Source organism: Thamnophis sirtalis, unplaced genomic scaffold (genome assembly GCF_051295495.1).
Source record: "Thamnophis sirtalis isolate CommonGarterSnake01/CBP01778 unplaced genomic scaffold, rThaSir2_p1.2 scaffold_1, whole genome shotgun sequence".
Classification (NCBI taxonomy): Eukaryota; Metazoa; Chordata; class Lepidosauria; order Squamata; family Natricidae; genus Thamnophis; species Thamnophis sirtalis.
In genome coordinates this window covers 48,865,096-48,890,598 of record NW_028261381.1, presented here as the reverse complement: position 1 = coordinate 48,890,598, position 25,503 = coordinate 48,865,096, and the positions used below count along the sequence as shown (strand labels likewise).

General features: G+C 43.7%; 1 protein-coding gene across 1 annotated transcript in view; it reads right to left on the bottom strand.

Annotated features, from left to right (window-relative positions):
* HEG1 (heart development protein with EGF like domains 1) overlaps positions 1-25,503 on the bottom strand; it is an 80,019-nt gene that overhangs the window by 44,316 nt on the left and 10,200 nt on the right. The window contains exons 2-3 of the mRNA XM_014059132.2: positions 2,101-2,439; positions 661-969 (exon numbers count right to left, since the gene is read on the bottom strand). Coding sequence (XP_013914607.2) covers positions 661-969; positions 2,101-2,439 — 648 coding nt within the window. The remainder of the gene's footprint in view (positions 1-660; positions 970-2,100; positions 2,440-25,503) is intronic.

The following is a 25,503-nucleotide window of genomic DNA, read 5'->3' as shown; positions in this document are numbered from 1 at the left end:
CATTTTTCGCAGCTACAACTTTTATAGCATGTGATCAACATTCAGATACTTGGCAACTGGTTCACACTTATGACCATTGCTGTGTCCCAAGGCCATGTGACATCTTTTGACAGGCAAAGTCAATGGGGAAGTCAGATTCACTTAACAACCAGGTTACTAACTTATTAATTGCAATGATTCACTGTCACTAACTGTGGCAAGAAAGGTTGTAAAATGGGGCAAAACTCACTTAACAAATGTCTCACTTAACAACATAAATTTTGGGCTTAATTGTGGTCATAACTCAAGGACTACCTGTACCAAATTAGAGTTACGTTCTAGAGCAGAATTTTGATAAGTACCCAGCCCTATTATTTATAGTCTTTTTTTAACCATGCTGTCAATTATAGGTGGTAGTCTACCATTGTTTTAAGGCAGATAACCCAAAGAAACCTTTATATGAATTACGGAAAAATAGTTAAAGAAAAGGGGGGGGGGGAAATCTTGCCCCAAAATTGGTGTCACACCTCTATCCATTTGTATGTTGCTATTCTTGCAATCCAAGATTGCCATGAAATATAAAATGTAAACTCAAGGCCACCAAAAGTTTGCCCACCCTGCTCTATAGCATCACCTGCTTTTTCTGACAGTAAGGAATAGAAAATATGGAAAAATACATACTAGTTTGTGGAGAAGTATAAGACCGAGTAAGCATAATCCTTGTTAAAGAATCAGGCTGTTTGGCATTTGATGTCCTACTTTGAAGTATTGGAAATGTTACATGAGATGACCATTGGATCTGACCAGAAGATGTAGCAAGTTGTTTTTGAGTAGCTGGCTCTTTTCCAGTGAAGTTCTCTCTAAGAAAGCGGGAAGTCCTTTCTGAACTCTGACTGAGTGTTGCTGAACTGTCCATGTCTGGAATATGGAAACTGGACATTGTGCTGTCTTCATCCCAGGTATTAGCTGTATGGTAGTTGCTCCCAATAGCTGAAATAAGAAACAGGGTTGTTTCATTATCTCCTTCTTCATTGGTTTATGATTTAAATTTCTAGAGCTGGCCACTTATCAGTTAACTACTTTTCTGTGCCACTCAGAGTCTAGTGGAATTTGATGGCCAATGAATTTAAATACATAAATAATAATTTTTGAAATGATGCATGAATGCAATGAAATCTGTAATAAAAGACAGTTATTCCAAGGAAAGAAAATATCTTAAATGTAAATATAATAGTAGTACAATAAAAGCATATGAACTTTCTATTTTACTTGTTGTTTTTTAATGAAAAGCATTAAATGGAAAAAACATTAATAAACTTTAATCCTGGATAAACACCTTGCCATTGTTTGAGTAGAAGACTATAAGCAAAAAAAAAAAAAAGAATAAAAAAGATAGTGTTACTTAATTCTTTGCTTCTCACCATCATGTCTCCACTCATAAATGAAGCCTCTATCTTATGATTATGTCATCAAAATCAGTTTTCTGAATGAAGCAACATTTTTAAAGTTTTTATCCATGCCAATGCCTAGAGCAAGGGTATCCAAGCTTCGCAACTTTAAGATTTGTGGACTTTGGTTCCCAGAATTGATGACTGAAGAATTCTGGAAGTTGAAGCCCACAAGTCTTAAAAATTGCCAAGTTTTGTGACACCTGGCCTAGAGTATAAGAGTCTAAACACATGCATACAAGAATGGAGATCTGGTCTGTTTCTTTCCATTTGGGATTCAGGAAAACATTTAAATCCTGATTATGTTAAATGCAAGGAGGGGGACATGTTGGAACTGGAAATCTGAATTTGGTACACACATAGTTTTGACAGATTTGTTTATATTTTGTATTTGATTTATTTTGTGGGTGGATTTTTCTTTGGGGGGGGCAAGATTCTGATAATTCGGTACCATGTACCTTCTGGCATCATGGCATACAAATAAATAAATAAATAATTTTTTGTCCTGCTATGCTTAATAAGTAGCCATTTTATTTTTTAAAAAGTGTGTCCAGTTGTGGTATTGATATTATGAAAATATCCATAAACACATTTTCAAAACTCTCATCTGCCCTCTATGGTTGCCTAATCATGTAAAACATTATATTGTTTCAGTGTCTTTCCCCCAACTCACCTGATTTTTTCCCCTCCAAAAATGGAGAATTTGCAGTCTTGGAAAAATGCTTCCCCAAAGTCACTGATTCAGATTCGGCAATATCTGCCATATTTTGTGAGGCACTTGCTCGTTTGGTTTGTATTATTTGAGATAACTGTGGTGTCACAGATCTGATTATTTTGGTGTAAGATGTGGTACTTCTTGTTGCAGCTACAGATGCTGAAGCTAAGTTGGTCCACAACGTCCTTACTTTATTATTTCCAGATGTACTCGTTGCATCTAGATTCCGTATATAAGAAGTGGAAATCTTTGCTTCAGTGTTTGGACTTTCTACATTCTTTTGTCTAGTCAAAACGTCTGAAGATAAAATGAAGAAAAAGAGAACAGAAACAAGGTTGAGGTGAAATCTAATGAGTCTAAGCAAGTCTATGTTTATTGATGGATGTTAGATATTGAGCACATCTGCATTTGAAGCCTAATAAATGACTGCGCCAAAGGAAGTTTGACGGAAAAACCTGGATGGAGACTTATCAAGGATGGATGGAAACTGATCAAGGAAAGAAGTAACCTGTAATTAAGGAGAAATTTCCTGACAGTAAGGACAATTAACCAGTAGAATAGTTTAATTTCAGAAGTTGTAGGTGCTTCATTATTTTTAAGAAAAGACTGGAAAATTACTTGTCTGAAATGGTATAGGGTCTCCTGCTTGAGCAGGGGATTGGACTAGAAGACCTCCAAGGTCCCTTCCAGCTCTATTCCGATTGATATAAGTGTAGCTGTATGCCTGTGTATAAAGGGCTAAGTTTGGATAATAGTTTGCATATATGCTCATGAATGCTAAAAAATATAAGATCCATGTTGGCTATATGCATGTTGGTGGCATAGGATCTACTAAGTCCCATCTTATGCCTTCCCTGCCTTAGCCCTTTGAGTGCGAAGTTCAGTTTACAAAAGTCTCCCATTTATGGAAAGAGTTTCTAAAGTTCACTTAGGTAGCAGATTGATATTTGTAGAGTTTCTTGGGCTTTCTTTTTTTGGCTCTGCTTCTGCTACTATGATCTCCTAAATCTTGACTTTGGTTATGCTCAAGCGCCTTCTTATTACCCCATTTTTCTCCATGTTCTGGTTCTTTTGCAGCTGAGTGCTGGCTGACCTACTAAGCCCCTTAAACCAGATTATATGAACAATATAAATGATTGTAAGTTCCTGTTTGTTTCATATTTCTCATTTCTAGAACATCCATTGGATTAAACAAGCAGAACATACTGGGCTCTAATTAAGTTGATTTTTTTCATAACATACCAGCATGTCCCCCCCCCCAATCCAATAAATACATACCCCAACATCACCAGATCCTTTGTTTTTGTATCTTCTGCATTCTGTGAGAACCCTGACAATTCATGAATGACAGGACTTTGGAATTTATCTTGGTTTTCTAATCTCTCTCTCTCTCTCTCTCTCTCTCTCTCTCTCTCTCTCTCTCTCTCTCTCTCTCTCTCTCTCTCCCTCCCTCCCTCCCTCCCTCCCTCCCTCCCTCTCCCTCTCCCTCTCTCTCTCTCACACACACACACACACACTTAATCTTTAAATATTTTCCCATCCCTACAGAAGGGTGGTTAAAGACCACTTGAGGCAGTCACCAGAAATGGGCATGCTTTGGCAATACTGAGAATTAAAGGTTATCTGATTGGAAAACTGCCTTGACTTCAAACACAGAGGCAGGAAGATGAGCATCCAAGCAACATATTCTCAGAGTCACAAATGTTCAACTCTGGGAATATGTTGCTTGAATGTGTGTCTTCCTGCCTCGGTGTTTGAAGTCAAGGTAAATTTCCATCTGGCCAACTTGGTGTTATGGATTTCCATCCTCCTTTCAGAAGGAGAGGAACACACAAAAATGATCTCCTTGCTCCTCTAAGTCGACATTCTGCAAAAATGACAAAGTAGTTTTATTCCACTGCATGCCTGGTCCTTAGATTAAATAAGTTTAGTTTTAAAAGCACCTGACATATTATCAATGATGAGGGATGACGTTTTATTTTATTTTTCTTGGAGTTCTTTGTCTTTACTATAGCTAACCCAGAATCCTAGTACTGCTAGCACTGATGATGTTACCTAGTTGGAGTAACAAAATCTCTTCAAGAAAACAACCAAGCTCAGAGAGAGCAACAAGGACATTTCATTTCAACCCTCAGAACAAATATTCTCCTTTACTCAACCCAGAATCCATCTGGATTTGGGTGAGTTACAAATACTATTAAATAAATAATTGAAAAATAAAACACATCCCCACTTAACAAACACTGGTTGGGGTCATCTTGAACACTCAGGAATTTGCCTGATACCTGAATCTGGAGCTTAGTATCTGATGTGCAGAGAAAACCACTAGTCCTATCTGCACTCAAGCAGAATCAAGTGGCTATATGGGCACATGCAAAGACAAAACATACAAACCCTTCTCAGGGGTGAAATTCAGCAGGTTCTGACAGGTTCTGGAGACCCGGTAGCAGAAATTTTGAGTAGTTCAGAGAACCAGCAAATACCACCTCTGGCTGGCCCCACCCCGATCTATTCTCTGCCTCCTGAGTCCCAGCTGATCGGAAAGGAATGGGGATTTTGCAGTATCCTTCCCCGGAGTGGGGTGGGAATGGAGATTTTGCAATATCCTTCCCTGCCACGCCCACAAAGCCACGCCTACAGAACCGGTATAAAAAAAAATGCATTTCACCACTGACCCATCTCCCTTCGTTTTGAGACAGAACCTTGATCTCAGTCTGCCTACTGCCAACATCCAGAATGCCTTGTTCCATTAAGTCTTAATAGTATGGTTTCATTCATTTCATTTCATCAATTAAAACCATCTAAGTGGTTTTTATGCAGTTCTAGGGGAGGGTACATCTAATTCAGTATTTTGCCAAGGCTCCAGAATGCTAATGATATTATATACACACCAGCAAATCTACATATCTATCACTAGATTATTTTGTAGTGTAGAACCTTATATTTCACAAAAAAGAGAAGAGTAAAGGTAGCTGGAATGCAGTGGCTCAGTGGCTAAGATGCTGAGCTTGTCAATCAGAAGGTCAGTAGTTCAGCAGTTTGAATCCCTAGTGCCACATAATGGAGTGAGCTCCCATTACTAGTCCCAGCTTCTGCCAACCTAACAGTTTGAAAGCATGTGAAAAATGCAAATAGAAAAATAGGGACCAGTTTGGTGGGAAGGTAACAGCACTCCCTGTGCCTTTGGCGTTTAGTCATACTGGCCACATGACCATGGAGATGTCTTTGGATAGCGCTGGCTCATTGGCTTAAAAACAGAGATCAGCACCACCCCTAAAAATGACTAGCACACATGTGAGGGGGAACCTTTACCTTTAAAGGTAGCTGAGGAAGTCCCCATTTTTTCAGAAGTATAAAAACAACCTAGGGTAGAAGGTGTCAACAGAAAGGAAGTCCCAACCACCATCACAACCATCACTACCCAGGGAAGTTGGTATGTGCTCAATAGCCACATAATGCTGATTAAATGTTGTGAAAGAACAGTAGGGAATTTTTAAAAAGGATATGAAATGGACTGTCCTTAAAAAAAGGGCATGGCTGATCGACAAAAATCCTGAACAGAAGCATTCCATAGGGCAGTATGTTGCTGCATAGTCCAATTTGGTTTGCAAATGTATTTCAGGTTTATACATACATGTTTTATGTGCGTCTCTCTCTTTCCAAGCATAAGAACTGTAACCTATACAACTCCATTTTATTAGTATTAGTTTTCCTTATCTTTGGATTAATGACTTTTATGTGTGCAGCTAAACCAATGGGAGAATTGTAAGATTCAGTGTGGGCCAATTATTTTGCATTTTGCCAAAGCAAATTCCACATGAGTTCAATGATGCATACACTGAGGTTAGTGCTGGGAGATTTTAGTCTTAATTCAGGGATGCTCAACTCACAGGTTACATTTCCTTCCTGATGGTGCCACTTTCATCGGAAAAGAGATACGTGGCCCACCATATCAGATCAGGAAGCTGAAACTGGAGAATGTGCTACAGTGGCAAAATTGAAAGTACATATTCTAGAAGTTTTACCATATTCAAGCAGGAAGGGCTCCCGTTGTATACAATTATCACAGAGCAGGTCAGATTTAGACATCTGGAATATGGTCTTTAGGATTTAAATAGAAACCAACAACAATTACTGTTTGATGCAAAGTTGAAATGTTTAAACTGTGGCTAGTGGTTAGGAATACAAATGAAAGGGAGGACATAGCCCTAGAATGCAATTTATTTTCTCTTATTTTATGCTTTTAAAAACATAAATGTAGTTGGGTTTTTTCATTTTTTGCTTTATCTTGCTTTTTCTTACTTTCTTCGTACATCAATATTTTAACAATAAAACATAGGGATTATTTAAAGACAAAGAAGAAGAAATTGCCACTCTGCGGGCTTCCAAACCCTTCCCTGAGCATGCCACCAACAACTCTGCAAAACAACATTTCTTCACCTCTACTGGCATGCTAGCAAAGTAAATATCCACCCAAAAAAGATCTTTCTCCAAGATTAGAAAAACCCACTCGTGATATCAGGCTTAATTCCAAATCAGGACATAGGATTCTTCAACATTATTTCAGCTACAAAAACTGTTCAAGCCTGATCCCCTACTTAACCCTCATAGAGAAATAAATGGACTCACATTCTGGATCCTGTTCCTTGTTAATCTGTTGCAAAAGCTCAAATTAACTTTAATAAGCAACATTCCCCAGAGTGGGATTACTGAATGGAGGCAATGGAATGCAGCAGTTGTTAAACAGAAACATCACAAATATTTGAAGAACGTTCAACCCTACTTTTTTTTTAAAGGTGGCTTTTTTTTTAAACCACAGAGATGCAAGTATCTCGTTATGAGTAAACTGCTCTTTAGTTTTGCAAACCTAGCAGCATTATTTTCAAACTCCTTTCTGGCCTCTGTGGACCTATCACCTGCCTGCCTTTTGTCCAAACCATAAAATATTTTCTTATTCTTTTTATTTTTATTTATTACTCCTATTTACAGATCATCCCTGCTGCAAAGTTTCTTGCGTGTTGCTTTCTGATATATGATAAAATTGCTGAGCTTCTCTGTTTTTGTTTTTGCTTTGCTCGTGTACACTGCTGAGTTGCCCTAGAGTTTTTGAAGATAAATAATAAATGTGTTACATAAAGTGTTTCTATTACTGTTAGAATATTGTCTTTTTAAAAAAAAAAATTTGTTACAAAGACCAAAACATGAAATAATTTTTATTAGACTAAAATATGAAATTCAATATGGAACAAGGTATTAGGAAAGACAACCCATGCGATTTTAGCTAAAATAAATAACTGCATATATAGTCACAATCTTTAAAGTTTGTATAAGCTAATTATCTTCAGCACCTATCCATTAACAATGAACTTCCCAGGTAAGCATTTAAGGACAACATAGAATCCAAATTGAGTACATTCCTTATCAGGTTTTTTTTTAAAGGGTATAGGAGGGCTTATGGCTGGTGAAACAGCAAGAACCCTTTCCACCTCCTTGTCCTTTCATAACTACTTTCCATTCTAGAAAAAAAAAAAGCAAAACTGTTATGATACCATTATACATTTTTGCATGTAGCAATTCATTTGGCGAAAAGGCAGAATTATAGGGTCAAAGAACAAAGCACCAACCTCCCACCCATCTATTATTTTATGGAATTACATTAACACAAGGATAATACAATTTCAGCAGTCTTATTTGCTTATCTAGATGTCTGTCCAATTGAAAGTACAAGATGCATTTAAAATATTTTTAAATATTTTTATTTTAAAAATATTTTTAAATGCGTTTTAAGAGATCAAATTCATATGAAGTAAACAAAACAACCCAAGCTAGAACAACCATTTTCACAAGCAACTTCAGCCAAAAAATAGGCAAAATCAGAACATGTTTCTAGAAGATTAAGAATTCTGAGAAAATCTACAGAAGAGAGAACTGTTAACAGAGGTCTTCAGAAGAGCCGTTCATGAATATATGATCATTTCCATAAAAGGGAAAAACTTGAACCAACCTTCCTAATTGCTCTCTATTTTTGCATTTTGGTATCAGTGGAAGACAACTGCAAATGTCTACTGAATGGTATTAGCTGGGACGTGGTGGGTACGAGTTTTGGTACTGAGAATGAAGAAAACCTATGTGACGTTTTGCCTTTAAAATACAAAATGATTTATCTGAATCCTTTTATGTAGCCAATTTCTCACTTAAATTACCACACAGATGTCGACTATTGGATTACAAAATGATAGAACATAAGAAGAAAGAAAAGTGGTGTGGGGTGTATTTTATAGATGGGTGTTATGTTTGCCATTAAGACAACATCTAGTTGTGTGGGAGACGCCATTAGAATGGCCTGTTTTATCCTCTGGATCCACGATTTAGGGTTAGGGTTAGGTTTAGAGCGTGCTTCTGTCGGCGCGCTGTTGTCGGCGCGCTTCAGTGCTCATTCGTCGGCGTGGTTTAGAACTCACGGTTTTGTCACCGCGGTTTCATCGGGCGTGCTTTTGTCGGACGCCCTTTTGTCAGTGAACCTCCATGTGACCCGACAAATGCGCGCACAACAAAAGCGCACAGACCAAACCGCGGCACGAAAACTGTCAGTGTGGCTTGTTGGGCGTGGTAGGGGATGGATACTGCAAAATCCCCATTCCCTTTCCACTGCAGGGAAAGGATACTGCAAAATCCCCATTCCCTCCCCACTCCAGGGGGAAGTATATTGCAAAATCTCCATTCCCACCCCTCTCTGGGGCCAGCCAGAGGTGGTATTTACCAGTTCTCTGAACCACTCAAAATTTCCGCTACTGGTTCTCCAGAACCTGTCAGAACCTGCTGGATTTCACCCCTGTATAGCCCTCAATAAACTCAGAAATGGTACAACCTTTCTAAAATCCAAAAGGATCTTCATATTTTGTTGTCAAAAGATCCATATTTAATTTTTAATATGTAATATATATTTAGACTGGCAACTGCTTCATGACCTGGAACCTGAAAAAGCATGCACTACACTACAGCCAGTGGTGGGATTCAAATAATTTAACAACCGGTTCTCTGCCCTAATGATTTTTTCCAACAACCAGTTCACCAAACTGCTCAGAAAGTTAACAACTGGTTCTCCCAAAGTGGCGCAAACTGGCTGAATCTCACTACTGACTATAGCTGAGTCTGAAATTCTTAGGCCTTAAAAATATATATCAAAAGAATTGCCATGTTAGATAAAAATTAAGAAATACTGACACCTCATTTCCAACAGGAAGATACATTTAAATAATGAGAAGGCACATTACTCAACCTGTCAGAGAATCACTGAATTGTAAAGAGCTATTTGCCTGCTCAAGCTGGCATTTTTTTCACTGCAAGAATCCAAATTAAAGTGTTCCAGGCAAGATAGATGGTTTTCTGTTCTCTATTCGAACATATTCAGGGCTGTTGCAGTTGTTCTTTCTTTTTTAAAAATCCATTTCATTTCTATCCCACGGTTTCTCCCAGAGGAGCATAAATTACAATAGAACAGTAGTGCAGTTCTTGTTAGTCTTAAATAAAATCTGTACAATGACCAAAAATAAAACCAGGAAGCCTAACCACATTATATCAAATTTAGCTATTATTTACAGGCATTTCCTCTGCCACCCCTCCTACCTTCTCAGCCCCATGTGATCAATGCAAATATCCTTTAAGTGCTCTCCCCATCTTTAGAAGAGGAGACTCCTGGGGATGGGGGTGGAGGTAGAGCAGGAAGGGAGGAGAGCTTGGAGAAGTCACTTTCCACCTTCTCCATTGAACAGACTTCTTTACCCTTCTAGATTCTAAAAAAGGGAAGTGTGTAGGGTTTAATGCAGTTCCTGCAATGCTGTAAAATTGTTGCCTGCATCTTTCAATCGGATCCTTTGAAAAGAATCCTTTTAATGTTGTAAGCCGCCCAGAGTTTCCTCGCATTGAGATGGGCAGCAAACAAATTTAATAAATACTTTCTCAGTAAACAGATGTCATCCTTTAGAACAAAGATGTCAAACTCAAGGCCTGTGGGTTACATCCATCCCACAGGATGCTTGGATCTGGCCCATGGGTCCACCCTGGAAACAGTGAAGGATCGGCCCATGATGCTTCTGCCAGTGAAAATGAAGCTCAGGAGGGCCACATGAGTGCATCCTGGGCTCCATTTCTGGCCACATCGGCTTCCTGCACCTCTCTGCCAGTGAAAACGGAGCTCGGGAGGGCCACACACATATGTCCTGGGCTCCATTTTTGGCCATGATGGCCTCCTGCAGCCTTCTGCCAGTGAAAACTGAGCTCAGGAAGGTCACACGCATGCATCTTGGGCTCCATTTCTGGCTACGACAGCCTCCTGCAGCCCTCTGCCAGTGAAAAGCCCTGTTTTCACAGGCAGACGGCTGCAGGAGGCTGTCATGACCTGAAATAGAGCCTCAATGAATGACGTTGACCTGGCCACACCCACCTAGGCCACGTCCACCCAGTCCTGTCCCCCCCCCGAGGTCAAACATAACTCTGATGTGGTCCTCAATTAAATTTAGTATAACACCCCTGCTTTAGAACAAACATATGAGTCACTAAAATAAATCTGGTTCGATGAAAAGCTTTGCTCCAATCTGGGAAGAAGAAGATAAAATCTCAAGAGGAAAACCAATGAAAACCTGATGCTGCCCAGAGCATTTGCAATCTGGAAAATCAGCTCCAGTGTTCAGCCCCTGAGAGACCCAGTGCTAGAGGGAAATCTCAACTCCCTCATTCCTGAGTCTGTTCAGGAAGTCTTTAGGAGTAAGATTGAGGCTGAGAAAGAAGAATAACAAAAAGGCTCAGCCTATCCTGCCTCACAGAGAGGGCATAGTCAGCCGGCTCCTTTATCAGCTACTAGGGAAGCGTTTCTGAGCTGTGTTTTTCAAACATTGTTGCGGATGTAATGATTATGGGTGGAGGCTGTTTGGGAGCCAAGGGAGTTTATCCGAACAAAAACTTCAGTCCTAAATCTGGACTGCTTCAGTTTCCTTCCTTGTTCTTTCCCTGAAAAGAGCAGCTCTGAGAAGGGGGGGGGGAGGAACCCCTCAGAGCAGAAAAGCAATTCTATTTGACTGTTAACATGTGGTTTATAATCCATTGTATTCATTAGAAACCAGAAAATAGAATTAATCCCTCTGTTTTTGCCAAATCAACAACATTTTTAGCTGGGCAAAACCTAATCAGAAGATAGATAGGCTATATACAAGTATTTTTATGTGTATGGAAGCTTCCAAATGTGGTCTCATATCTGGCTTGCACACTTATAAACACAACATTTTGTAGTAGTTGCCAATCTAGGATAAAGCTCAAGGTAATGCTATTGCCATTGCCACACAAATGAATACTGTGTCACAAACTGGACGTTGACTCCGGTGCCTTGTGCCTTGTCCAAGGAGCTAAAAGTCATAAAGGTACTATCGCAAAATGTATGTTGTTCCAAGAAAAGAAGTCTTTTGCAATAATTAGTAGTGATGAATCCAGGAAATTTAAAATTTCTAAATATTTGGTGAATCCTTTTGGTATTGCATCAAGAATTCCAATTACGATGAATATACTGTAACAACTGATTTCCCCCGCTCCCCTCTACAATCTTTCCACCTTGGTTTGCAAATCACAATATTTTGTTGCTTTATCTAGTGACTTTGAATATCCCCCGCAACTGAATACATTAAAAACTGCCATGGTAGTCAATCTTTCACTGCTTCTTTGCAGCTTTCATTTGATTTTAAAAGGACAGAGAGGTATTATGCTCTCACTTGAATCAATACCTTCTTTCTTTCTTTGTTCCACACCCATCTCACAAAATCATCCAAGCCAGTTATGAATTTAGTTGTGCTTTTAACTCTTTTTTAAATAATTAAAGAGTGATAAGGTATAAATCTTTATTACAGTCAAAGACCAGCAATACACATTACTTTTTACAATATATTAAAAAAGTACTGGCATTAAAATATATTTTAAAAATATTGACATTAAAGGTGGATAACATACATGTTCTCAAACTGTTCGGGTCACTCCCTGGTTTACGTGGATGAAAAGCCAATAAGTATGGGAGTAAATACAATGATCCAGAAATTGTTAGAGATATGACCAAATAATTGGTGCAAGATGGCAACTATAATTCTGTAACCAATTTTTTTCTTATGGACATTGCAGCAACACAGAATTTTGCCACTGCATATGTGGTAGCCAGGTTTGTGTCCTGGAGGAGAAAGCCTATATAAAAATTGTCTGCCCTCCCTAAAGAGTCCCTCCGGGAATAGAGCGGCATATAAATGTAATAAACCTTGAACCTTGAAAAGTGAAAAAGAGTCAACTTTTCCTGCAACCTGGGGAAAGGGCTTAATTTTGCCCCTCCTCATGGTCCCTACTGAAATCTTCCCACACACATCTGCTGTTCCTGCAAAGAGAAACATGAGTTCCAACTTTCTTGCTTTGCTATCAGAAATCCCATTTCAACAATTATCTAGACATTGCAGTAGCAACTTTATAATACGGGATAAAACGTAAGGGATGAATACTGAGTGGGTGATGCAAGTAGCATTTTTCAAACTAGTGCTTTCAAGATAATTTGATCAGGAATTCTTTGATCTCTCCCAATTCCCAGTTTGCCCAGGAACCTTGAGAATGGGAGTTGCAAGTCCTTATACTGTATATCATATCTGGACAGCCCAAAATTAGCGGCGAAGGCTATCTGAAAACAAACAGGGGGGGGGGGGGAATAATCATGTTGGTAAATATAGTTTCACATTTGTTTGAAGTCTTACCCACTGATTTATTACTCCTTTTTGGAAGTTTTCTGTAAATCTTTCCCTTCTTGGAAAAAAAGGAAAACTGGTAATTTGGGCTAAAAAAAACAACACCCAGTGCTGATATGGGTGTGGCTGGGTGGAAATGGCTCTTGAAAGGGAGAGACCCTATTTTGTCCCAGCCTCAATTCCTGCTCTCTCCTGATGGCAGCCTGGTTGGAGTCTGTCAGACGGCTTGGAGAGGAAGTCAGATTCCACTGGTGCAGAGTTGCTAGGTCACTGGAACAATAAAAAGGCAAGAAAAAAAACATCCTGGCTGCAACATAGACCAGCCGAAATTATAACTGTGGATGTGTATGCATGTATATCTGCATGTGTGTTGGTGCTTTGATGGGTGCTTCATCACTGGAGGTTTTTAAGAAGAGATGGGACAGTCACTTGTCTGAAATGGTATAGGGCTGGGATGGCAAAGCTATGGCATATGTGCCAGAGGAGTCACGCAGCACCCGTTGCAGCATCTCCCCAGTTCAGCTACACCGCACATTCGCCCGCACCTCCCACTGGCCACCTCGTCTTCGGGCCTCTGCCACACATGCATGTGTGGTGTGTGTGGGCGCGTGTGCATGCACGGGGATGGGTACGTGCAGGGACTGTCTGCACATGTGTGGAGGGTGGGGCACATGTGGGGCCACATGCATTCACAAGGGGTGGGGTGCATGCATGGGGGCCACATAGGCATTGCATTTTGGGGGTTCAGCGAGCTTTGGGCACTCAGTCCGGAAATGGTTAGCCATCACTTTTATAGGGTCTCCCACTTGAGCAGGGGGTTGGACTAGAAGACCTCCAAGGTCCCTTCTAGCTCTATTCTGAGTTAAAAATCAATATAGTTCCTTGAGTGTGCAGGGAACAGGTTGACTGGAATGAGAATACCTTCAGGCCTGAGTACACTAGAACATTGACAAGGTACAAATTAGCCTTACAAGTGATCTTGCAAGGCTAATTTGTACCCTGTCTGACTGGGATAACAATAAAGGAATACAGGTACTCCTCAACTTACAACAGTTCATTTAGTGAACATTCAAAGTTACAACAGCACTGAAAAAAGTGACTTAGGACCATTTTTTACACTCGTGACCATTGCAGCAGCCCCATAGTCACATGATTTACATCCCGATGCTTGGCAACGGGCTCATATTTGTGACGGTTACAGTGTCCCAGGGTCCTGTGATCACCTTTTGTGACCTTCTGACAAGCAAAGTCAATGGGAAAGACAGATTCACTTAACAACTGGGTTAGTAATTTAATAACTGCATTGATTCTCTTAACAAATGAGGCAAGCAAAGTCGCAAAATGGGGCAAAACTCACTTACTTAACTGATTTCTCACTTACCAGTAGCAACATAAATTCAGTTGTGGTTATAAGTCAAGGACTACCTGTACACATCTGCCTAGCATGTTCTTTGTCATGAGGAGATGTCTTTTGGAGGCATGCAGGGAAGCCTAAGGGCTGTTAGATGATTTTCAACAGATGAAGATTTCCACTGTCATCCAAATTCCAATCATATCATACTACACTGAGCCTGAGAGTCTGCTCAGGAAATGTCTACATTCTCATAATCTGTGATTGGCAGGAAGACTGTCATTAAACAGGAACAGATCTGAACAATAACAGGGAGCAAAACCTTGCGAGGGGCTCCAGGATCAACCAGATGGCATGCCAAGGTATTCCAAAATTGGGTATTTCAGCGTTCACATTTGGCATGATGAGAGATTCATAATTTTGATCAGAGATCTCTGTGTCACCATACTTGGTGAGAGTGAGGTCCTCATTTAGAATGGAATTGGGCAAACTCCTATTCAGGATCCTGGGAAATCATACCATTGTCCAGAATACTTCATTTTCTTTCTCATCCCAGCCTTACGCTCTATCTTATCCCTTTGAGAGAGTTTTACAATAAGAAAATGAAATTCAGATTAGAAAGCATACAAACACAATTCAAACACTGGGGAAATAACTGTCTCCACTAAGTGGCAATACAGTAACAAAGTTGGTTTGTTTCTTTCTCTTGTTATGGAACTGGGAAGCAAGTGGAAGAATTTGGTCATTATCAAGGAGGCCCAAGGATGGTCCGAGATGCTGTCCTCCTGCCAAGCGCCACCTTTCCCCCATGTGCGTCATTATTGGTCCTCGTCTGCTTTGAAGATAACCATTTCCTCCAAAGATTGTGGATCTGCGCTTGTGTTCTGTTTCTTCTTGGTCATTTGAAAAGCTTGTATATTTATTTTATGGTACTGCTTTTCTTCCATGAACTGATATCCAGACTAGTTAATAACACGTATATCAATAAGACAGCCCGGGGAAAAAACAAAGCAAATCTAGCATTACAATGAACAGAAGCTTAAAAACAAAAATTAAGGCAGCTGTCCACACCCAGGCATACTCCAGATGTGTTGGGAACATGGATTTAAGATTTTCAAGCCAAGAGAGCCATCCAGTACTTGTTTGATATTTTCTCTCCAAAGCAATGGAAAGTTATGTCACTTTTTTTACTCCTGGCAACTGACTTGGCAAATTCCTGTAGTTTTCTAGGCAAGATGTTGGAACTAGTTTGCCACTTCCTGGGACTGAGGGAAAATGACTGGCTCAGGATCATCCACGTTTTATTCCTAAGGCAACAATTGAATTCACGGTCTACAGGTTTCTAGCCTGATGCCTCCATCACTACATCAAGCTGGCTCTCTAATACAGTACACTTGGTACAGAGGGGGGTTGCAAATTCTGGCGCTACTGGTTTGCTTGTGCTTGCACGCTTGTGTGCATGCTTGCATGCACACATGATGCTTCTGCGCATGCACAGAAGCTTCTGTGCATGAGCAGAAGCATTCAGGCAGGTGGGTGGAGCCTCCCACCACCGCCACTACTGGTTCACCCGATCCAGGCCAAACTGGGAGGAACCCACCTCTGACTTGGTAATACAATTCCAGAAGCTTCTGGGAACCACAAGCTGCTCAACATCATCAGGATCACTCTTGCACTGTCACTGATTGGTGGTTTATTTATAATGTGCACATTTATCAGACTTGTTAAGCAGAACAATAAGCTCCCCTGACTTCCAAAATCCCCCGATTCTTTCCACCAACAACTCTTTGTTTATACATAATATGTACCTTGAAGTAAATAATTTGATGCTTTGTTGATATCAACAAGCACAGGACCTATTCACACAATTTTGACTGGGTTGGTGTGAGTCAACTAATCTATGTAATTTTAAATTTAGCTTTAAACAGGCCCAGTATGGTCACAGATTCAATCAATTGTGTCGTGGGGGGGGGTCTTCTAAACCAGTATTTCCCACTACTTCTCTCTTTTTTAGTTTGTTTTATGTTTATTTCTATCCCCCCCCCTTGTTATTTTTACAAATAACCCATTCAAACCTTCCTCCTCCTGTTTTCTCCGCAACAACAATCCTCTGAAGGGAGTTGGGTTAAGATATATGAAGCTTGGCTCCCAGAATTCCCAATTAAGGAATTTGGGGAAGTGGTATCTCTACATCAAGAAGTTATCAAGAATGAAAAACAGGGACCTAACCCCAATCAACTGACCCAGTCTCCAAGGTGGGGCATGGGAGGAGTCACTGTATGGGCATTGTTACGGCCCAATTGCCTGGAGACTGAGGTAAATCTGAGGACACTCCCTTTGTTCCTCCTGGTGACTCCCCAGATTAACCTCAGTTAGCTATTCAGTGACTCTCCAGTGAATAGTGTTAGTTAGGATATTTTTGTAGTATTTTTTTCTCCCATTTTGCATCCACAGGATTTTCTTACAGCTTTTATTTTATTTTTAAATTTTTTCCCATCTCTCCTACCTCAAATTTCGTGCCCTTTCCTGCCTGCCTAGGCGCGATCCGTGCTCGTGCAGATTTGAAGGCCCCACAGCACTGACTCCCAGTGAAAGGGGGGGCAAAAAAGCCAAGCCTCGCAGCAGCTGCCCTCTGGAGGTGAAAAGGAAGCCATTTGAGCTACGAAGACTTCGGAGGCAGCGAGAAGAGGAAGGAGCAGCTCAGCAGAACCGCTCTAGGCATCTGACCGTGTGGTCGGCAGTTGCCATCTTAGAAGCAAGGGCGCACATGCGGACGTGCGCAGAGCACTAAGGAGACTGTTGCAGTCTCCCAGCTCACCAGCACCGCAGGGAACAGCTTCTTCGGGTCCGATTCCTTCGGCCATCCGTGGAGGGCCTGCGCAGGCAGTGCAGCAGCCTCCGATCGATCCGCAGGTCGGCGGGTGCCTAGGAAGACCGCGGAGCCAAGAGGAGCACCGGATCTGCGAGCAGAGGCCTTGTGGAGGTGGAGAGAGAGAGAGAGAAGGACTCACAGTGAGTACTGCGATGGCGGGTGCCACAAGGAGCAAGGGAGCGGTAGCTCCCAGCTCTCCAGGGCCTGCTGATCTGGGCGAGGGAACCTCTAGGGGGGTAGGCCCCAGGCCCAGGGGGAGATCACTTCCCAGGAAGTGTTCTTCCAAATCTTCTAGAAGGGAGAGACCTAGGCAGGACGCCCCATCTACCATGGTGACCAGTAGGAGGGCTAGGGATTGCATCAGCCCCTCCCCAGATAGATCTCGCTCTCCCTGCAGGCTCCCTTCCCTCTCCCAGGAACCTGGATCCTCAGGTCTAGTGAGGCACTCAAGGGAACACAGTCCCTTGTCCCCCCCCACTCTATCTCCTTCCCACTCTCCAGGGGCACGGGGGGATCCGTTTGGGTGCAGGGCAGTGGGCTCTCTCAGGCGCCTTTTGGCCCCGCAGGCCCCAGAGTGCAGGGACAACAGGGGACCTTCTACCCTTTCCCCTGCCTACCCAGAACTGCCAGAGGGCTTCCAGAATGTGCTGGCCAGGGCAATTGCAGATGGCATTGCCTCAGGCATGCAGCACCAATTTCAGGAAGCCAGGCCCCAGTCTGCCCGTGGGGCTCCACGGGATCACACAGCCAGGCCAGACTCTCCACCCCCGAGGGACTCCCGAGCCTCATCACCTTCCACTGCCAGCGAGGGATCAGAGTCAGGGGGTGAGGAGCAGAAGGATTTGGGGTTTTCAGAAGATGAGGACTCCTCAGCCTCAGAAGCTCCCTCCATTGCAGGATTGTTCCCTCGTTATTCAGTTCCCTCCTGCGCTAGGCTAAGGCCACAGCAGATCTGGATCCTCTTCCAGCTACTAGCCAGAACCCCACCCCTAGCACTAGTGGGGAGAAGAAGAAGAAGAAGAAGAAGAAGGAGGAGGAGGAGGAGGAGGAGGAGGAGGAGGAGGAGGAGGAGAAGAAGAAGAAGAAGAAGAAGAAGAAGAAGAAGAAGAAGAAGAAGAAGAAGAAGAAGAAGAAGAAGAAGAAGACGACCACCGAGCGGCGCCATATGCCAGAAGGGCTTCATACCGACCGCCAGAACAGGACAACCATACACACAGGTACTCTGCACCCAGGTACTCCAGACAGGGGGACAGGCAGTTCTCCAGGGAAAGGTTCAGACCCCAACAGGCCGGCAAGCGGCCCTTTTGAGGAGGGGGTGGCCACTCCTTCTGCAGGGGTAAGTGATTTGGGATCGAATCTACCCATCGGCAGTCGCCTTTCCTTTTTCACAGCTCGCTGGGAAGGCATCACCTCAGATGCCTGGGTCCTCCAAACCATCAGGTCGGGGCTCCATCTGGAGTTCCGCTCCCTTCCACCCAGTAGATTCCGCACTTTTCCCTCCTCCAAGAACCCAGCTAAGCGGGCTCTCATGCACGAAGCCATCAGCCACCTCCTGGACATTAGTGACATAAAGCTGGTCCTGGAGGAGAAGAAGGGATCAGGATTCTACTCACACCTTTTCCTAGTTCCCAAAGGTTCAGGGGGATGGAGAGTCATCTTAGACCTTAAGCTCTTGAACTCCAGAATAGTCTACCGGAAGTTCAAGATGGCCTCCCTCAAATCCATCTTGGAGGGGGACAGGGAAGGGGATTTCCTAGCCTCCATCGACCTCACGGAGGCCTACCTGCACATCATGATCGCCCCTGACCATCGCAGGTTTCTCAGATTCTCCTACCAGGGAGACCATTACCAATATAGGGCCCTTCCCTTCGGTCTGGCCTCTGCTCCCAGAACCTTCACTAAGGTAATGGCCGTGGCCATGGCCTACCTCCATTCCTTTCCGGTCTGATTACACTGTTATTTAGATGACATCTTCGTCCTAGCCCCCTCAGCTCCCCGCGCAGAGAGAGATTTAGCTACCACCATCAGTACCTTGTCACCCCTGGGGTTCTCAATTAATTTTGAGAAAAGCCACCTAACTGGGTAGGATCTTCCTATCCCAGGAGCATAGGGACAGCATCGTGGAATTGGTTCAGGAGATTCGCAGGCTCCAATCTGTTCCTGTAGCACTTCTCTCCAGGCTCCTCGGGAAGCTCATATCCTGCATCGGGATCGTCCTCTGGGCTCGCCTCCACGCCAGAGACCTGCAGTGGTTCCTCCTTCCCCACCAGAGGAATGGAACATCCGACGCCAGCTTCAAGGTCCTAGTGACCCCACAGGTAGTGCTCTCCCTCCGCTGGTGGAGGTCTTCCTCCCTGGTGAAGGGGTCTCTTTTCAAGGAACTGGACAGGCTGGTCTTCACCACGGATGCAAGTCTGTTCGGCTGGGAAGCCCACCTGCAGTCTGAGCTGGCCCAGGGCCGGTGGACGCCGACAGACCTGCGGAAGAACAGCAACTGGCTGGAGCTAAGGGCAATCCACCTAGCCCTTCGCCGGTTCAAACAGACGGTCGCCGGGAATCACATCCTGGTTCTCACGGACAACGTGGCGGCAAAGGCTCACATCAACAAACAGGGGGGCACTCACTCCGTGGCTCTTTGCAATGATGCAAAGCACCTGGGGTGCTGGGCGGAGCGGAGCAGAACCTCCTGTCGATTTGAGCGGAGCACATCTCTAGAGTGGACAACCAACAGACAGACTGGCTCAGCAGGGAGATGGTGGACCACGGGGAGTGGCAACTTCATCCCAGCATCTTCGCCCAGATCAGCCAGAGGTTCAGTCATCTGACGGTGGGCCTCTTCGCCACTCCATCGAACGCACAGGTTCCAAAGTTCATATCCCGGTTTCCCACATGGGGGGTGGTGGACACCGACACTACATTGCATGTGGCCAGCAGGCCTCCTGTATGCCTTCCCCCCTCTCCCCCTCATACCAGGGGTCGTGAGGAAGCTAGTGGCAGAGAGGGCAGAGATCTTCCTAGTAGCCCCTCACTGGCCACGGCGACCCTGGTTTGTGGATCTGGTGGAGTTGTCAGTCCTCCCTCCTTGGCGTATCCCACAGGAGAGGGTAGAGCTGTGCCAGGGGAGTCTGATCCACCCAGACCCGGAGTGGCTCAATCTAACCGTCTGGCACTTGAGCGGGAGCAATTGAGGGTGTCCCAGATCTCTTCCAGAGTCATCAGCACCCTGGAGGCTTCTAGAAGGAGATCCACTACCCGCATTTACAACGCGGCATGGACCATCTTTGCCAACTGGTGCCAACCCAGGCAGGTAGAGCCGTCATCAGCCTCCGTCCCTCCAGGATGGCCTGGATAAAGGTTTGGCTCACAACATCCTACGCAGACAGGTATCGGCTCTAGCCACCATACTCCAAGGGGAGGGTTCCCAGTCCCACTCCCAAATCCCAGTCATCAAAAGATTTCTCAAGGGGGCAGCCAACCTCTGGCCTCCGGTGATCCACCGGTTTCCCTCCTGGGACCTTCCCACGGTTCTCCAGGCACTCCTAGAGCCAGCCTTTGAACCCCTTAGGGAGCTTACCCTTCAACTCCTCACCCTCAAGGTTGTTTTCCTTGTGGCAATCACCATGGCCAGGAGGGTTTCCAAGCTTAACACTCTTTCCTCTAGGGCCAGCCTCTGTACCTTCTACAATAACAGAGTCGTCCTCAGACTCGACCCGGCTTTCATGCCCAAGGTCAATTCCCTTCCACAGGGGACAAGAGATCATTCTCCCGGACTTCTGCCCTCACCCTTCCTCCGAGAGGGAAAAGTCCTAGCACTGCCTACATGTAAGAAGGGCCCTGCGCATTTACCTCAAGCGCACAGCCCCCTTCAGACGGTCAGAGGCACTCTTTGTCTCCTACCATACGTCTGCCAAAGGAGCCAAGATCTCACCTACCACCATCAGCAGGTGGATTAGGTTGGCCATATCCAAGGCCTACGAGGCCCGAGGGCTGCCCGTGCCACAGGGCATTACTGCACACTCCACCAGGAGTGCAGCCACCTCAGCGGCCTGGGCTACCCAGGCCCCCATCGAGGACATCTGCAGAGCTGCAGCCTTCACCATTCATCAAACATTACCAGCTAGATACCTATGCCTCAGCTGAGGCATCCTTCGGGAGGTGGGTTCTTCAGGGTGTCCTGGACACTCAAGAAACTCAGGCCCAATAATTCCTCCCATGGACATCTAGCTTGCGTATGTCCCATACAGTGACTCCTCCCACGCTCCACCTTGGAGACTGTCAGTTGGTCCTACCTGAACTGCATGTCTCAAGGGTGGGCGTGGGAGCAGTCACTTCCCACCCATCAGGCGCCTGAGTAGTCAATCACAAACCATTCACACTTCAGGAAGAGAAGCTGCCATTGGTTTTGTTTTTCTTCTCTTCCCTTCCAGGTCCTTCTTCCGAATCATCGGTTAATCTGGAGAGTCACCAGGAGGAACAGGGGGTGTTACCTCAGATTTCCTCAGTCTCCAGGCAATTGGGCATTAACAATACCCATACAGTGACTGCTCCCACGCCCACCCTTGAGACATGCAGTTCAGGTAAGACCAACTGACATTCTACTTACTCATCCAGATGTGCAAAGTGGCTAATTTCTAGGTTTCTTTTACAGAAGTCATATTACTAACCCATACATATTAATTTTAATTACTTCTAGGCTGGTCTGTGACTGTAATAAAGATTTTTATTTAATTACTGAAAAAAATCTCAGAGATCATGAATATCAGCTTTGATGCATAACTAAATGGAAGTCAATAACTATGAAAAAGTATCTGTTTCAGCTGCTACATTCCACTGGAAAAAATGTACAATTAAAAAAAAAGAGCAGCTTCTAATCATTCACCGCTTTACTAGTTTACATTTCCCATTTTTCTTCACAGCTATTCCAAACTGAGATCATGTTGCTGCTTTTCAAATCAGTGGCTGAAAAGACCCTTTGTTATCTGCCAATTTAGCTCCATATCACATCCCACACTGGATAAATGAAGAGATTGTATCACCAAGGACCAGAATTTAGCCATTTAAGCTGGGAACAAAAAACGATGAAATTTAAAAGGCACCTTATAATCTGGTTCTCATTCTACTGAGCAGGTTGGGGGTGGGTGGGCTGGGGTTGGCAGGGTGAATGATGAAGCTGTCAACAATAGCCTGTCCTTCACCTTTGGCTGGCAAGTGCCTGAGCACAGGTGCAGCCTAGGGCAAGGGTGGAGGATTGCTGTGTGAACCTGTGGTAAGGTCCTGTGTATATGGTTGCATGTCTGTGTTGTTTCTGATAAATGTATTTCTTGGGTAATTGGTGGATGAGTGCGGTGAAAGAACCTGTTGGCCTGGAAGAGGTGAGCAAGGGATCAAAGAGGGATGTGGGCAGATGAGAAGTCAAGCTGGAAACAGGATGATAGACAGAGGGAATGCAGGCTATTAAATCTTTGGTGGCCTTGGACACAGTGACCTGTAGTGGTATCACCTTCCTAGAGTAAGGTGGTGCTTCCTTGGCCATTGAAGGAAGGAAAGGGAAGGCAATGAAGAAGACAGTTGAGCTTCAGCTCTATAGAACCTGAAGAAAGAAGATTATCTGGACCTGTTTCAATCAGGTTTCAGGCCAGGGTTTAGTACGGAGACATCATTGAGCATGTTTGTTGATGATTTGTGGCATAGCCTGGATAGGAGCAGTGCATCCACCTTGGTGCTCTTAGATATCTGCGGCTTTTAACACTTTTTAACACCATTATATGCCTTAGGACTGGCATTAAGGTTTGGAGATGGGATGTACCATTTTGTGTGGTTGGCTTTTCTCTATGAGTAGTTTCAATCAATGTTGACAAGTGTGGAGATATCATAATCCTAGCTCCTTATTTTGGAGGTATTGCAAGATTTGATGCTCTTTCCCTTCTGTTTAACAACTACATGAACCATTGGGTGAGGTCATCTATCAGTTTGGGGTCACATATTTTAATGGGTATGTTAAGAAATTATCTGGAAAGTCAGAAGGAAGAATGGCTACCAAGGCAATGGCCAAATGAAAGAAACTTGAATCCAGAACAGAATTATAACCCAAGAAAACATCTCAGACAAGTTCCTAGTTTTAACAAAGATAAGAGACCAGGGAAGCATATTCAGACTTTTCAGATATTGTTACTATAATCTTATAATAAAAATAATATTTTATTAGCCTGCATTATTTTGAATTCCTAGTTTGGTTTACCTCAAATATCAGACATATATTATTAGTATGCTGATCAGTATATACTAATATATATACATCTCAACCCTTGGGCTGGTCAACCAACACTGCCAATATCCTAGCCTAGGGACTGGAACTATGCAGGTCTGAATGGGCAAGAAGAGACTCAGTCTCTTTCCTGACAGGACTAAATGGCTGTACTTATTTGGTCCACCTGGTTCCATTATAACAGATTGAAAGTGTCCACAGAGAAAGGAAAACTGCTACAAAATGGTACACTATTAACTCTCAGTGAGATTGTACTTCCCTGTTGGAGATTGGTACACAATCTCGATCTGGGGGACCTCTTGAAATCCTGCTTTAGGAGAGCAGGAGAACCTGTGCACAGGTAAGTGTACTGTGCCACTTATACGATTTCCTAGACTGGGAGACCCTTCAACAATCATATATGTCCTGGTCTCTTCACTGTTGAAATACCACAATGTGCTTTACATGGAACTATCCTTAAAGATCCTCTGGACACTACAGCTGATCCAGAAAGCAGTAACATAGTGTAAGGAGTGTTGCATTCTATTATACTGATATAAATTTAATATAATGCAGTGCAATTATCAGTCAGCTTCCTAGTGCTGGCTATCACCTTTAAAGTCATTCATAAAGTCTCAAATTGCTCTGTAAACCAATCAACTTGTAATGATGCTATAGAGCATTGCACGCCAAAACAACTAGACTAAGGTGACCAGATTTTCAGATTGGTAAAGAGGGGGGCAGGGGGGGGGCCTTGATTAAAAATTTTGTATTTTGTCAAAAGCTCACAAAAGGCGATTAATGACTCCAGGACACTGAAACCATCATAAATACAAATCTGTTGCCAAACAAAATTTTGATCACGTGACCATGAGGATGCTGCAACGGTCGCTAAGTGTGAAAAATGGTCGCAATGGTCGCTAAGTGTGAAAAATGGTCATCAGTCACTTTTTTCAATGCCGTTGTAACTTTGGTCACTAAACGTTTTCCCCCTCCTCGAGACACCTCACTTCTTCCTTCCTTCATTCCTCTTGCTTATCTACCTTCACCTTATCCGTCTTCTGCTCTTTCCCTCTCTTCCTTCCTTTCCCCTTCCATCCTCTCTTCTTTCCTCACTCACTCCCTTCCTCCTTTTCTCTTCCTTCCTCCTTTCATTCTTTCAGCTTCCTTTCTTTTGCCTATCTACCTTCTCTTTCTTTCTGCTCTTTCTCTCTCTTCCCCTTCGCTTCTGTTCCTTCCTCCTTCCATCCTTTCTCGTTCCCCCCTTCCTATTTCTTCCTTCTTCCTTCCTTCTGCCTATCTACCTTCACCTTCTCTGTCTTTCTGCTCTTTCCCTGTCTTCCCCTTTCCTCCCTCCCTCCCTTCTTTCCTTTCTAGTTCCATCTTTTCTTCTTTTCTCTCTCCCTCCCTTTTTCTTTCTTTCTTCCTTCCTTCCTCCTTCCTCTTGCCTATCAACTTCATCCTCTTTGTCTTTCTGCTCTTTCCCTCTCTTCCCCTTTTCTTCCTACCTCCTTCCCTCTTTTCTCCCTCCCTTCTTCTTTTTCTTCCTTCCTTTCTTCTTCCATCTTCCTCCTTCTCCTTCCTCCTTCTTCCTTCTATTCTTTCTTTCCTTCCATCTTTTCTCCTTCCATCTTCTCCCCCCCTCCCTTCTTCTTTTCCTTCCCCCTCCCTCCTTCCTTCCTCTCCTTCCCACTCTCTCCTTGGGAGGGGACAAAACCCAAGGGCTAATGGGAGTGGGGGTGGGGGGGCAGCAGAGACCAAATAAAGTCAGAAGATCTTATTAAAACTTTCCTATTTGTTGGATCGCATTGCTGCGAACTTATAAACCAAATCAGGGGAACATTTTGCAACCGAGGGTGCTGGAAAGGGGGGAGGGAGGCAGCCCTGCCGTTTCCCCAGTTTTGCCTCCTCTTCCTCCTTTTTAACGAGGCGATCTTTTTAACCAGGCGATCTTTTTAACCAGGCGATCTTCGGCTGCTGCATAAGCCCATGGGCACGCGCTGCGCTCTTCTCTCTGATAGCCGCCTGGTTAAAAAGGAGGAGGAGGTTCCGCTGGTCTGGAGCCCATCTGCAGGGGGAAGGATCCCCTTTGCATTCCTCATCTTCCCGGATAGGCTCCGGACCAGCGGAGCCG